Genomic DNA, 14,397 nt, shown 5'->3' with positions numbered 1-14,397 from the left:
CAAACCTCAGTAAATCACAAACAAATTGCCAATTTTAAGAACTGTGTAATTTAGGGTTGTTTGTTATGCCCTACTTGCTTAATTGTCCAGATTGGCAGCTGTTTAGTGCCCTGTCCGTAATTAACCAGGATCTTTGTCTGCCCTCATGCAAGATCCAGCCAATCATCTGAACAAGCTTAAAGACCAGACAGCAGCATGGCAGACATGTAACACATCGCTGCTTTGACAAACACGCTAAGAAATGTCAGGAAATATCTCCACATCCGCAGCCATCTGGAACAACATGCATCCTGATTAAATTTACAGAGGGAGGTCAAGAAAGTTGCTGTTCTTTGTTTGCTGCGTATTCTACTGGCAGTTCTACTCGTTCGGGTGTTAATTTATATACTAAGAGGCAAATATTAAAGTCAGCATGTTTTAAACTATAAACTGTTATTCATGAAGGCTGGAAGTGAAAAGTCCTTATATTCAGATGTGCATAATTATTAGGCAGGTTTTCTTTTAAGATAAAATGAGCCAAAAAAAAGAGATTTAACAGACTGAAAGTCAAAAATTATTAAATGCCCATGACGTTGCAGTTGCAGTACTAATGCAACCCTAGAATTTGCAAAGTTAAAGCATGACCATTGGACAGCGAAATGCTCATAGGGTTAGCACAGTCAGAAAAAAACAGGTGGAGAAGAAAAGACACGTTAACTGCATAAAGATTAAGAATTAAGGTGAAGAATTAGGTGTGAAACCATCAGGAACCATTTAGTCTCCAGCACCACAATTTATCAGTTTATCTGTAAAAGAAAATCTGCCTAATAATTATGCACACCTGAATATAAGGAGTTTTTCTCTTCCAGTCTTCGTGGACAATTATATCTCACTTATAAATGATTAAATGCTAAATTAATGGTAGTTCTAAAGACTGATGTGGTTTGGAGTTAGAAAAAAAAGAATTTGATCAGAATATCAACGTGCCTCATAATTATGCACGCACTGTAAAGGAAAAAATTGTGTTCCTAAATTTATCAAAATAAAATGACTCTTCAGCCGAGGTGTTAACTATTACTTCAGTGAAATTGGTTGTGCCGTTCCATGTTGATCTAAACATTAATTTGTGAAAGAATTACAATCAAAATTTCATGAAACCATTTTCTGATATTTGCATGAACTAAATGGAGAAGAACTATTATTTGCAGTATTTTGCGTTTAGAAAATGAAAAGAGAAGTCAAGTGGAACAATTGTAAATTATTTGCAGTATTTTACATTCAGAACAGGAAAAGAGAAGTTACTGAAGAACTTGGGAGAATTTAATCTTCTAAACGCACCGGCTGAATGCCTCTATTTAGTTTTCTGCTTGTTCCCAAAGATAGAAATGGTTTCTTATAGGAAATGAAACACATGTAATCTTAAATCTGCCATCATCTACTAAGCCTAACCCTCATCTTTGACAATAACAGGGTTATGTATTAATCTTGTGTTAATTATATTAATTGTGTTCATTAATAAAAATTAATTATGTATTAATGTATTAATCACAACATCAGAAAGATCAGGCCCTTTCTGACAGAGCATGCTGTGCAACTTCTTGTCCAGGCCCTTGTTGTTTCTAGACTGGACTACTGCAATGCTCTTCTGGCTGGTCTGCCATCAAACGCAATCAAACCTCTACAAATGATTCAGAATGCAGCGGCACGACTGATCTTCAACGAGCCCAAAAGAGCGCATGTTACACCTCTCTTCATCTCCTTGCACTGGCTACCAGTGGCAGCTCGCATCAAGTTCAAGACACTGATGCTTGCATACAGAACTACCACAGGCTCAGCACCCTCCTACTTCCACTCACTATTACGAACCTACATCCCCTCCAGAAGTCTGAGATCTGCTAGTGAGCGACGCCTTGTGGTACCATCACAGAGAGGCTCAAAATCACTCTCCAGAACATTCTCGTTCACCATTCCTGGCTGGTGGAATAATCTTCCCACCCCTATCCGGAACGCCGGATCCCTGGCAACCTTCAAGCAACAACTGAAAACGCATCTCTTTCGGCAGTACTTGACTTCATCCTAAACTCAAAAAAAAAAAAAACTTTCCCTCTATCTTTTCTCTCCACCTACTAGCTTGTACTTATTTGAACAATGACTGAGACTTGGTGTTACGAGCACTTCCTCTGTCTGATTGCCTCTTCAAGATGAATCGCTTTTTGTATTCCCCAATTGTAAGTCGCTTTGGATAAAAGCGTCTCCCAAATGACTAAATGTAAATGTAATCTAAAGCAGAGATGCTTATGTTTTAAACCCAGATGATGTAACGTCTAGGTTTTAAAGGAGGAAGATGGCGTTTTTACTTGATTTTAAAGTAGCATATTCTTAGTACTTTTCTTCAATAAACCTACTGTGAAAGAACCATTAAGTTTAACCTTTTTAGTGTTGTTGGCTTCTAGGTAGCTTTGAAAAGCTTGGGCAAACATTCATAAAATAACTGCAGCTGTCGCCTGTAGCCTAATTAAACATTTAATATGTATTCAGAGGGGACCAAAAAAATTCAACTTTCACACCATCTGCAGTGAATGTGTAGGAATGTTCTTAAAAACTCAATTTATTTTTTTTTAAGAAGTTGAGTAAATTATGCCAATATGATATAAAGTGTAAAGTGCCACTACTTGATGTGCAAAAATGTAACAGATAGGCTCAGAATCAACTCCAGCTGTGTCTAAAATGGCCTGAGGTCTCTGCTGGATCGACTCCAACCATCTGCTTACAGCAGTGGAAGATTAGAAAATTAAATGCTGTGAAACTGGCAGGGATTGTGTATTGATGCTTGGAGGATGGTGCGAAAGATGGGGAGGCTTGTGGAAGTAAATGCACTTGGGGAGTCTTTACTTTTCCCTTCTGTTCTGCTCTTTAGAGAAAACATCCTGGTGCTGGACATCTTCTTCGAGGCCCTGAACTACGAGACCATAGAGCAGAAGAAAGCCTACGAGTTAGCCGGCCTTCTTGGTGAGCGGTGATTTCCGAGATGTCAAGATGAATTCACAAGCCTTGAAATTACTTTATCATTTGATATTTCCGGGTGTTCTTTCACCCTGTAAAATAATAGCTTTATTAATCCTAAAAGACCTAGAACATTTTTGGGACACCTGACGTGCCTGTAATTTTCTTTGTTTATTCAGACCTATTCTAGCAGTCAGCATCAAGTGCCATATATCATTATAAACAGGAGAACTTGAAGTTCCAGTCTAGCTAATTTAAAGTCCCAATTTTCCCTTTGTTTTCTCTGAGAATTAACGAAATTCCAGAATTTTAAGAAAAACATAAGCAATAATTGGATGTTTTTTTTTTACTGTGTACTCAACTCCTGAAGTTTGGATTTTTTTTTCTTTAAAAAGTTGTATCTGTGTGTTTTACACTAATAAATAAAATTTTGTCTAAATATAACATTCCCCAAGCAAGTTATAGCCATTTATTACAATATTGTTATAGGCATTGTTCAGTGAAAAACAGGTCTATTTTCTTTACTAACAATATAGATGTATGCAAAAAAAACAACATTTAGGGAGTAAAGAAAATGGAAACCGAAATACAGTTAAAAAAAAAAATTATGAGTATGAACATCACAAACAGTGCAGCAAGTTGTGAAAAAATTGTCTTGTGCAACAAAAATACAAGCAGTGCATTGTGTTTGTTTTCATGCATGCACGACACACTTAACTTTCACTTTGCATTAGTTCAAATTCCCAAAGAAACACGCTAAACAATGATTCAAATGACCAAAACCTATGTTTTATGTTTATTGGTTGAATATGTGACCGTTTGAACCAATCCATGCACGGGGGGGGTGGGACTAAGCATCAACAATCCTTCCTGTTTGGCTTAGAGGGATGAAATGCATTGGTTTCTTCTGACGAATCAATGATGTCAAAATGTGATGGCATAATCACATACACTACGGAGCCTTTGAATATGAGACAAATGTAATATCTCCGAAAAGCAGAGAATCTCTGCTTCATGACACTTTTTAAACCATTCTGATAGGATAAGCGGTTTAAAAGTTAAGCATTTAAAAACAATAGTTATTTTTTAGCCGCGGGTGGCTGTCTCGGTTTTGGAGGGTTAAAGGGGTCATATGATGCTTTTTTTAAAGATCATTATTTTGTGTATTTAGTGTAACAGAATGTTGACATGCTTTAATGTTCAAACAACACATTATTTTTCAAATACTGTACATTATTGTAGTTCCTCTATGCCCTGCCTTTCTCAAACGCGTCATTTTCTACAAAGTCCCTCCTTCCGACAAGTGCAGTCTGCTCTGATTGGCCAACTGGCACAGTGCATTGTGATTGGCCGAACACCACAACCCTGTCTCTCTCGCTCACACACGACGCGCAAAATTCCGCATTTGAACAGTCAATAGTAAATATTAAAATAATAACAAAACATAGAGTCGCTGATTCAGAAGCACCAGATTGTCATAGCAAAGTCAGAATTACCTCCTCTCCTAGGTTCATGAAACTGTCATCCATAAAATGTGTTGTGATAACATCTGGGTTGTGCTGTTCTGTTGTAAGTAATCTTAATGATTCCTATATGCATACTTTCGGAAGGCCAAATAAAGTGCTTTTGCCTAGAAACACACAGCGTCTCCCTGACATAGCTGCATCAACACTACTGTGGTTACTGAAACCACGCCGCCTTTCCTCGCGTGAACATTTGGGCGGCATTACACAAATGTTTCCACATCGTGACGTAGACATGTGGGGGCGTGGCAGAGTCTTAACTTTGATGAAGAATATCTCTTTGGTTTTAAGACTTCAGGGATCTTATCTATGCATGAACAGCTTGTAACACTCCAAAGAGAAAGGAAAACTTGAAATCATATGACCCCTTTAATAGCTTTCCTAAAAGAAGTCAGTGTTTCACTTTTAGAAAGTCAAACTACAGTGACTCTAAACTGAGAACATAAAGACCATAAATGTGTTGAACATAAAAAAAATTACAAACAGCAGCTTGTAATTTTACAATCCATTTATGCACAATATATTGCAAAGCTTGTTTGTTTGTTTGTTCATGTGGCTAAATACTGAACTAAACTATTTCAGGTGACATTGGAGGACAGATGGGTCTGTTCATCGGGGCCAGTATCTTAACCATCCTGGAGCTCTTTGACTATCTGTATGAGGTAAGACCTCCATGATTCAAATTCAAACCTGCACCTGTTATTTCTTCTTTTCTCAATGTATTAAAGACCCTTCAGAGATAATTACCTTGAAACTCGACAGCTGTGGAGATTTCTGTCTCTCAAAATGCCACACATTCTCCTTTTCCCCCGTAATTGTCTTTGGTATGACCTTCACAAAAGCTGTACTCTCTTAACGTTAGAGCTTTCTTCCACTTGGGACCCTTTACCACACTCAGCATCTGAATGTAGTGTAAATATATTATTACTTTTCAAGCCTTGGCTCAGGATGTGATTGCATTCAAGATATCAATACCTGAAGGCGAAGGGTGGAATTGTCTCTTGATTGGGAAAATTGTCATCGGATGTGATAATAGGCAATCCAGCAGGCAAGCAAGCAGAAAAGTGCAGAAGCAAACTACTAGAATCTTATTCAAAGCAAGCTGAGGACTCAATGTTGTTGGCAGATGCAGTGCTTCAGGCATTATGAAGAAATAATTTTGGTGTGCATGCACACACTCTGTTATTAGCATCTTAATCAACATAACTTCTGCTAAGAATATTGTCCTCAGATCTTATGTTGAATGTGACTGATAACCATTGGTCTCATCTGCAGAAGTATTACACACTTGGGTGGGCGAAGTTGTGTAAAAAGTATTGCAATATCATTCCCCCTTTTGACAATTTTCAGTATAAATCTTTATGTATTTGACCATATGGCCACTTTTAAAAAAAATATCTATGCTCCTGCAAGTCATAAATCATCACAACACTCATGATTTTGCTTAATGTTGTATTGCCAAACACCCAATCCTACTATGCATTAAAACTTACGACTTTAAAAACAGGAGAGCGATGCAAGGAGAGCTATTTTTCTTGTCTGTTCTCTCGGATGCTCCTTGGGTATCTCTGTATGGCAGTGATTGATAACAGATCGCGTGATCTTTTACAGGAAGTGCTGACTTGCACCTCTGCTCAACAGACTCGCATGAGCCTTTGGAAAACAAAAGCAAAGGCACAAGCATTCAGAGTGTGTCTGCTGAAAGACAAATAATGAGATGTGAAAGGGATAGTTCACCCAAGAATGAAAACATGTATCATAACTGACTTACCCAAATGTAATTTCAAAACCTGTATGACTTTCTTTTTTTTTTTGCAAAAAGAGATGTTTAGCAGAATGTTCATGCTGGTTTTTCATTCCCAATGGAGAAATGGGATGCCTTTATCAGAAAGAGAGAAATATGAAACCACCCAGTATGCTAGTTTTATTCTGACCAAAATCACACATTATGTAGTAATTTGATATTCAAATCTGTATGTACAAACCTTGTAGGAGAACTTGAAGGTAGTGACACCAAGGCCTGGGCAAGTCAAGTTTTGCATGAGGAACATGCCACAACAGTTTGTTATTTAGCAATTTTTAGTGATTTATATTCCCATAATAATGCTTTCATTTGGGGGTTTTATACCCCAAACCATTCTTTTGGAAAATATAAATAAATCTAGCCATGCACCAATTTTGATAAATTGACTTTCCACGTGAAAAGTCTCTAGAGTCTGGTTCAGACTCAACAGCAGGCTCTGAGTATCTGCCGTAACATTAGGACACAGATGGAAGACAGGCTGTCAGATATGGCAGGTGGAAGCTGGCGTCATTTGCAGGAAATGAGACACAAATACTGTCAGTTCCAGGATTTGTGTTTGTGTAATCTGGCTAGTTTAAACTGACTTCTGGTACATGACAGCCAAAAGCCAATAACAAACAATACATCATCCATCCATCCATCATGTTGTTCTGTGTGTCAGGAGGCCCGCACGGGAATTGTGGGGAAATGCCCCAGTTACGAGCTCAGATCTAGTACTTCATATTGTTTCTGTCAATCACTTGAAAAGCAGCATTTGGGGACAGAAGAAAATTTCGAGTTCCTGGAAATTTTCTGAATGTGTGCTTTACTTGGGAATCAAGATGCAAATAGGACTTGGCTAGTCTTACATCTACAACCCCCCTAGATTTCAGTTCCATGCATACATGTCTGAACTGAACAGCAGGTTTCATGCATGGGTTTGTTTTCTCTCTTCAAAGGTGATCAAGTACAAACTGTGTCATTGCGCCAAGAAGAAACACCAGCGCAGCAACAACAACGACCGAGGAGCCGTTCTCAGCTTGGACGATGTAAAGCGTCACGTCAGTAACTATCACACCAGTATCTGTGCTGGCTGATAAACTCATTCTTACAGACAATAAAGACTATGTTCAGAATTGCATACCATCATACAACTCATTTTACATAATACTCATACTATGTCTGCAGTATTCAGTATGTGTAGAAGACCAACTATATTACATGCCAATACAACAGAGAATACTACATGAGATGCTGTATCCCACAATGCAACATGCTCAGCTTGACCTTCGGCTCTCTGAATTCACATGCACAAAATTATGTTTGAAATAGTTATTGCTTCATACCGTGTAATGTTTGACATGGTACTTTTTGCCTAATTGTAGGGAGAATTCATTTTACACTGTGTAGTTTCTGATTGTCTGTCTTTCCTCTCAGGCTCCCTGTGAAAACCTTCGTACCCCGTCAACCTACCCAGCCAACATGCTACCTCACCATCCTGGCCAGGGCAACTTCGAAGACTTCACCTGTTGAGCGTAAAGCAAGAGCGGCCTGTCTGACAGAGAACAACCAAAGCTGACCCACATCAGTACGGACCCCATTCACAACCGGACATTACAGAACAACCTTCTGGATCTGCCACACACTGGAAAACCACCATGTCTTGAGATACATCCAGACATCGGAGGAATGGTACCGAACAAAATATATTTTCACTAACACGTTACATGGAAAACTTTTGATGTTTTTTTGAACATTTCAAGGAAATACTGCCTCAAAAACGAAACTCCTTGAAGCCTAAGAAATTACACATAACGTGACTTGGACATCGAATAGCTTTCCGCAGCTGGACCCTGATGCCTTTTGTGTACATAGTGACAGCTCTAAACTGTTTTAAGACCAGTGGCTTACGTAGGTCAGTAGATAAATATAGCGCTTATTCACTGTATGTAGCCTCATTAGTCTTATCTGCTGGATCTATTCAGCCTCAGTGTACAACTCACGAGAATGTAACTTCCCGAACAAGGTGACCATTACAAGCGTCAAAGGGGGGTTTCGGGGGGGCTGGAGGGTTCAGGTCTCATATGACATTGTGTTACAGGTCTCATCATGTAAATGCATGCTGGTCGTCTTGTGCATGTTTTTAGTTTTATTTAGATTTCATTATTACTCTCGCCAAGTTTGCCTCAATTATATACAAGTGTTGGGAGATGGTGTAAAGTTTGTTTTTGTGTGTATATGTGTGTGTGCGCAGGTTTTGCTGTTTCTGTGGGTTTCTCAGTGACCCCCAAAAAATAGCAAGATGACAAAAGCACTTTGTGAGAACCTCTCTACAAGGATACAACGATTCAAACGATTAGTCTGTTGTATAATTAGCATATTTGACAAACAATAAATGTGAATGGGAAGTCCCCAAAAGTATACAGTGGCCCCAAAAGATATTTGGACACTTAAATTATTCTTTCAAATGTGTCAGAATTTGTTGCATTAGATTGCACATCACAAATGCTTCAGGATTGTTTTGGTGAATTTTTAGTTTTTTTTGTGGATCTATGATGCAGGGTTTTCATTTTTAAGACTACTGCAACAAACAACTTTTTTTGTCAAACGTTTTGTCACTTCGTTTGATATTTTATGACTGGCAAAATGACATTCACAGCCTGTTTACACCTGGTCACTTCATGCTTTTTCTCTGATAGCTATGGTATCTTGCAAAGACCATGTGTAAATGCCCTCCGAAAGGCTTTCAAGATGGATTTAAATCTGATCACTCCAACCACTTCAGGAGGTGGTCTGGGCCGCATGTCAGACGAAACTAAACAAGTGTAAATGCAATGTAAATGGTTGTGGAAACCATTAAGTGTTGTCAACAGTACCGATTGTGATATCAGTCAGCACTGAAATTTTAAAGGGATAGTTCACCCAAAAATAAAAACTGTCATTAATTACTCACTCTCATGTTTTTCCAAACCCATGACCTTCGTTCATGTTCGGAACACAAATTAAGATATTTTTGATGCATTCCGAGAGCTTTCTGATCCACGTACATGCGTTGCATACGTTGTTTACATACATGACGTGTTGAATAAAGTCATTCTTTTTGTTTTCCTTTTGCGCAGAAAAAAAGTATCCTCGTAGCTTCGTAAAATTACGTTTGAACCTCTGATGTCACATGGATTATTTTAACGATCTCCTTGCTACATTTCTGAGCTTTGATTGTGTAAGGATCCTTGCTGTCTATGGGTGAGTAATTAATGACGTACTTTTCATTCTTGGGTGAACTAACCCCTTAAAAACATCCATGTCCCACTAACATTTGAGCACTGTTGAGTGGATTCTTAAACATGGCTGATTGGTCATTGTGTTCATGTGCTCAACATATATGACTGTGATTGGCTATCTGCACATAGACAGATCTGCTTATAGATGAGGCTTTCAAATGTTTCTGGGTGAGCGCTCGGTGAAGAGCATGAAGCGATGATCATTGTAGCCAATCATAGTCATATCTGTTGAGCGCGTGAACACAATGGCCAATCAGCCACATTTAAAGGCGGCTCAACACTCAATCATCTTCATTAAAAGTAGCGAGGTTAACTTATCTTTCCAGTGCTCTCTCCTATTGTAGTCTTTGATCTTGAAATTAGCTGATAATTAATTAAACGCAGCGCATATCTGTTGCTTCGTGAACTTAAATTGACTTAAATTTGCATGTAGCATGGGAATTGGAGATCGGATTTAAATCCATTTTGCAAAGACAACATTTATGTGGCCAAGTGTAAATGTAACAGTTTTTAGAAATCAGAATGATATCCGATTCAAGAAAAGGTGTAAACAGGCCCACAGGCATTTCTAAGTGTCCAAATTTTTTTAGGGCTAATGTATGAATACATGATTGTTTATGTGTGCATGAAGGTGTGAATGTTTGTGACGGATGTTTCATCATTTGCGAGGTGTTGCTGGTCCGTTTCTGGACTAAAGTGTTTCCAGGATCAGGAATGTAACAAACCAAAGAGTTTGTATCGCTGGGTAGGCCAGACGATCACTTGTACAGCACACCAGTTATAACCGCAAACGGTTGTAGTTGTCCGTACGTATGTGTGCATGTATGTACGTGTGTTTGTTTGCGTGAGACTGTTATTCTGTCTTTATTTCGATTCTGTTAATGAAAACTGAACTGTGCATTTAACGGCTTACTGTTTATTTGAATTGTGTACTTGCCGAGACGTATTTGTTAATGTCGCGAACTTCATATCAAAGCACAAACAAGACCACCGATATGTAAAGGTGATGTTAAAGAATGATAAAATATTCTTATCAGTGTTATCATGATAATCAACAGATTCATTAGTACTCCTATTCTTTCCTTAGTTTTTTTACTGCAAACATACATATTGCCTGATAGTGCAGTCGGCAGATAATAGGCTGTTCTATTTATCTATGAAGGTATAATAAATATCATTCATAATTTTACAAATGTCTCATTGTTATTTCATTTAGGTTTACCGTGGACGTCAGGAGATTGTTCATGTTTAACTTCAGAGACTGGAATAATGATTCTCCTGGGTTTATCTACATTATTGTGTTATTCTAGACTGCTATTAGATTTCTTTAGCCATGACGCTATAAATTCAACAACACAAAACCACTTTTGAAGTGTTTTAGTGTTTCCATTTCCATCAACAAAAGAACGCAGACTTTCAATAACTGTTAACAGAACGTCATGGAAATTATTCAGCTGCTATTAAAAAAAAATAGACAAAAATGGTTCTGAATTACAAGTGGCTCCCGATTTCCAGCCTTGCTGTTCACTTACCTCAGAACTATTCATGAATTCATACAGCAGGTAGAATTAATTTTGAACCAACATTATGGAAATTAGAAAGAGGGAGATGAAAGATGAAGGGGATGTTCATGGGCATCAGACGATATCAGGATACAGGACATGAGTGCATGATCTGAAAGATCAACCCCAGGAGGAATAAGAGAAAATCCAAGCATGAGGCATCTATCAAGAACGTCGGAGGACATCCGACCCGACTCTTCTCAGGAAAATGTATATTAAAGTAGCCTACTGGCATCGGAACCATGATTAAATATAAATAGCAGTTCAAGTCTAACTGGACTGCATTGTCCAAAATCACCCGCGGGCTTTCGATCGAGCCTAGCACGTTTAAAGGAAGCGAGGGACATCACAAATGACTGATGAATGTCATTTCCTTCTGTCGTCTCTGTGCTGATGTGGGAGCGTCTTTGGCAGACGCAGGGAAAACTGCCAACGACTTCAGGCAGCACAACCGTCAGTGCATTCTGATGAGGATCTTGTAGTGCAACACTAGTGCCTTTGAGACGTTCCTTGTCCTCCAAACGCATCAAACATACGCATTTGGAAAGATGCATTTAGTCTTGATTCGGCACAGCTGCTGCTCTTGTGAATCCACAATTAGGGTTTAGAACCAATATTCTTCTAAGACCGTCCCAATTTGCAAACTATCCATCCTAAATAGTATGCAAAGATGTTGTGCATTTCATGCAATCATAGTACAGCACATTACATTTAGTCATTTAGCAGATGATTTTATCCAAAGTGACTTACAAATGATGACAATAGAGTGCTAGAGAGGGTCAAATAAAGATGAAAGAGATGTACTTTTAGCCATTGTTTTGAAGATGGCTAAGGCATCAGCTGTTCACTTGCAGAACTCAAGCTTCTAGAGGCTAATAATGGCTATACTTTAGTAATATACTTACTTCAGCTAATAAAACCATACTTTGTGATTATTTGCACCACTAATTAGGACTAATAAGAGTACCATGGTAGCCCCGTAATACACACACACACACACACACACACACACACAATGGTAGCAATGCTATGTCGAACAACAGGCTTGTTTTATAGTTTGTGATAGATTCGTCTAAATAACTGAGCAGACACTAACATCCTTGTCACTTGATATGTGTTACGTTCCTATAAAGTATTATCCCATTAGCGGTGTCACTTAATTTTTCAGATCATCTGAAACTGTGAAAATGTAAGTACCCTACAAGCCTCTTTGAGTTCATCACACTGATACTCGCTCAATGAAAATGAGTTGCTATTCATTTCCCATAATGCAACTGTCAGGAGTTTCTGCCCTTGTGCCAATTTATCCTGTCAGATCTCGTGGCACAATTAGAAGCTGCAGCCGTTTGTCACTGATAAGAGTGTCATCGTGCTCTTTGAGAGGATTAATACGAACTCCAGAGACTGGCGCTTTTTAACCGGGTCGACTGGAGAGACCTTAATTTGCTTTCATGCCAGTTTTACATGCATCCATCATATAATGAAAGTCCAGCGTCTGTCTATGTGTAACCACATGCCCCCTAGGTTCATAAATAATCGTTTTGTGCAGGAGGACACTGTGATATGATTGGCAAGACTGTAAAGCTAAGAACTCATTGGCTTGGGCAGCAACAATATGTCAGATTTGGCTAACAGGACAAAAAATGTGCAACAAGCAACAGTAAACAAAGCTCTATTTGGTTTGTGAGTCTTACCTGCATCATCACTGAAAGATATGTTGATGTTCTAGGTTACAGCGAATGGAGCAATGTTCACAAATGAATCTGCAAAGAGACCTCGTGTGGTTTTCTCCTGCAAAAAGACAATAGAAATCTTATTAAAACTGTGTAAAACTAATATAATCTTGCTCTCTTATAGATTAAATACGTGAATGTGGAAAAAAAAGGCCAGACAGCAATACTAACCAGCATTAAAATAATGACAACACGATGCTTCTAAGGAAAAACACTGATGGAACAACAGCTGTGAATGAGATTATATATTTTACATAAATGTCCTCGCGCTTGTTCAAACTGACATTTTAACTGTTTATGATCTTTAGTCATAAAGTAACTCACATTAATAATCTCATATCATGTCTACATATCATGAGGAATAATTTTACTTAATAATATACATATGAGGCTCTCATGGTTATATATAAATTTAAAAAATATGTTTTTGTTAGTTTTTAATCGTTCTAATGTCAACTATGAGAGTCTCATTAAATTACCTGGCAAAATAGCAGGATTATAGATCTGTCATTGTATTTTTATTGAGGTGCATTATGTGATTTATGGTCGTTTTCAATATACGGAAAATGACAACCATATTATATCAGCTGCCTGTATCTCATATTTTGTGTTCAATATGGGCATATAGCATCTGTTTAAGTATGAATACATTAAAATGTCTCAGACAACTGAGCTAGTTTGAACTTAATTCACTTCAACACAGCTCTTTTTTTTAACCAGTAACAATTTAGTATAGAAATATCTGAGATGTCTTCATTTTGTGTTGATATATAGTTTCGACCCGAGATTACCTTGGTTTTAGTGAGTCTTCACAAGAAAAAGAGTGTTAAATGGCCATATATGAAGGTATATTTGATACTCATATTTGTGTTTATTGATCAGAAGTGTGGGTGGAAAGTAGGCCACCTGTTATATAACACATAAAATCCAACAAAGCCTGCTGTTTTCTAATATCTTGTTCTTTCATATCTTTTTTTATGAAGTCTAAACAACAAAGTGTCTTCTTTTATCAAAATAATCACAAGTGAAGGGAGAATAAATCTTGTAAAGAGGCCTTCTGCAACATAAACTGAGGGGACTGAAATGAAAAGCAGCTCTTTATTTTCTAATGAGAAGAAGCAGGCAGGGGTCTGATCATCTTGTTCTTGTTTCATACGGCTGTATGTGCTACGGCTAATTGCTCGAAATTAGTACAAGTTCATTCCTGTCAGCACAATGCAATTAAGAAAACATTTCAAACGGCTGTGAAAGGAAATGCTCACATTTACAGTATAATGACAAACATGTATGTTATTAGTGGAAATATTAGGGGGTAAAAGGCTAAGGCTCTTTTTTAAAGGCTAAGAGGGTAATTATTTATCTGTAGTCTCCATGGAAACGTTTTACCAGGAATGCATCACACCTCATACACATATATTTGTGCAGTGAATTAAGGGATTGATTTTAGAGTGCGCTCATGGGAAAGAGTTTAATGATATCATCAGAGTGTTTGTGACCGCTGAAGTGGGACTTATGGACGCTGCGGCAGTCGGC

General features: G+C 38.0%; 2 protein-coding genes across 5 annotated transcripts in view; both read left to right on the top strand.

The window, feature by feature from the left end:
* The window catches only part of LOC306875005 (acid-sensing ion channel 1B), a 170,786-nt gene extending 160,029 nt beyond the window's left edge, over positions 1-10,757 (top strand). For 3 of the 4 annotated variants that reach the window (XM_079425359.1, XM_079425357.1, XM_079425358.1), the window contains 4 exons: positions 2,897-2,988; positions 5,088-5,167; positions 7,248-7,349; positions 7,726-10,757. In XM_079425359.1, coding sequence (XP_079281485.1) covers positions 2,897-2,988; positions 5,088-5,167; positions 7,248-7,349; positions 7,726-7,821 — 370 coding nt within the window. In that variant the 3' untranslated portion in view covers positions 7,822-10,757. The remainder of the gene's footprint in view (positions 1-2,896; positions 2,989-5,087; positions 5,168-7,247; positions 7,350-7,725) is intronic. The other variant, XR_013784681.1, reaches the window with a different exon arrangement.
* The window catches only part of LOC306875011 (uncharacterized protein), a 991,916-nt gene that overhangs the window by 69,444 nt on the left and 908,075 nt on the right, over positions 1-14,397 (top strand). The gene's annotated exons all lie outside the window — the stretch shown is intronic.

The sequence above is a fragment of the Barbus barbus genome (genome assembly GCF_936440315.1).
Source record: "Barbus barbus genome assembly, chromosome: 9".
NCBI classification, from domain to species: domain Eukaryota; kingdom Metazoa; phylum Chordata; class Actinopteri; order Cypriniformes; family Cyprinidae; genus Barbus; species Barbus barbus.
The sequence above is the reverse complement of the archived record's forward strand: the minus strand, read 5'-3'. Positions and strand labels throughout refer to the sequence as shown.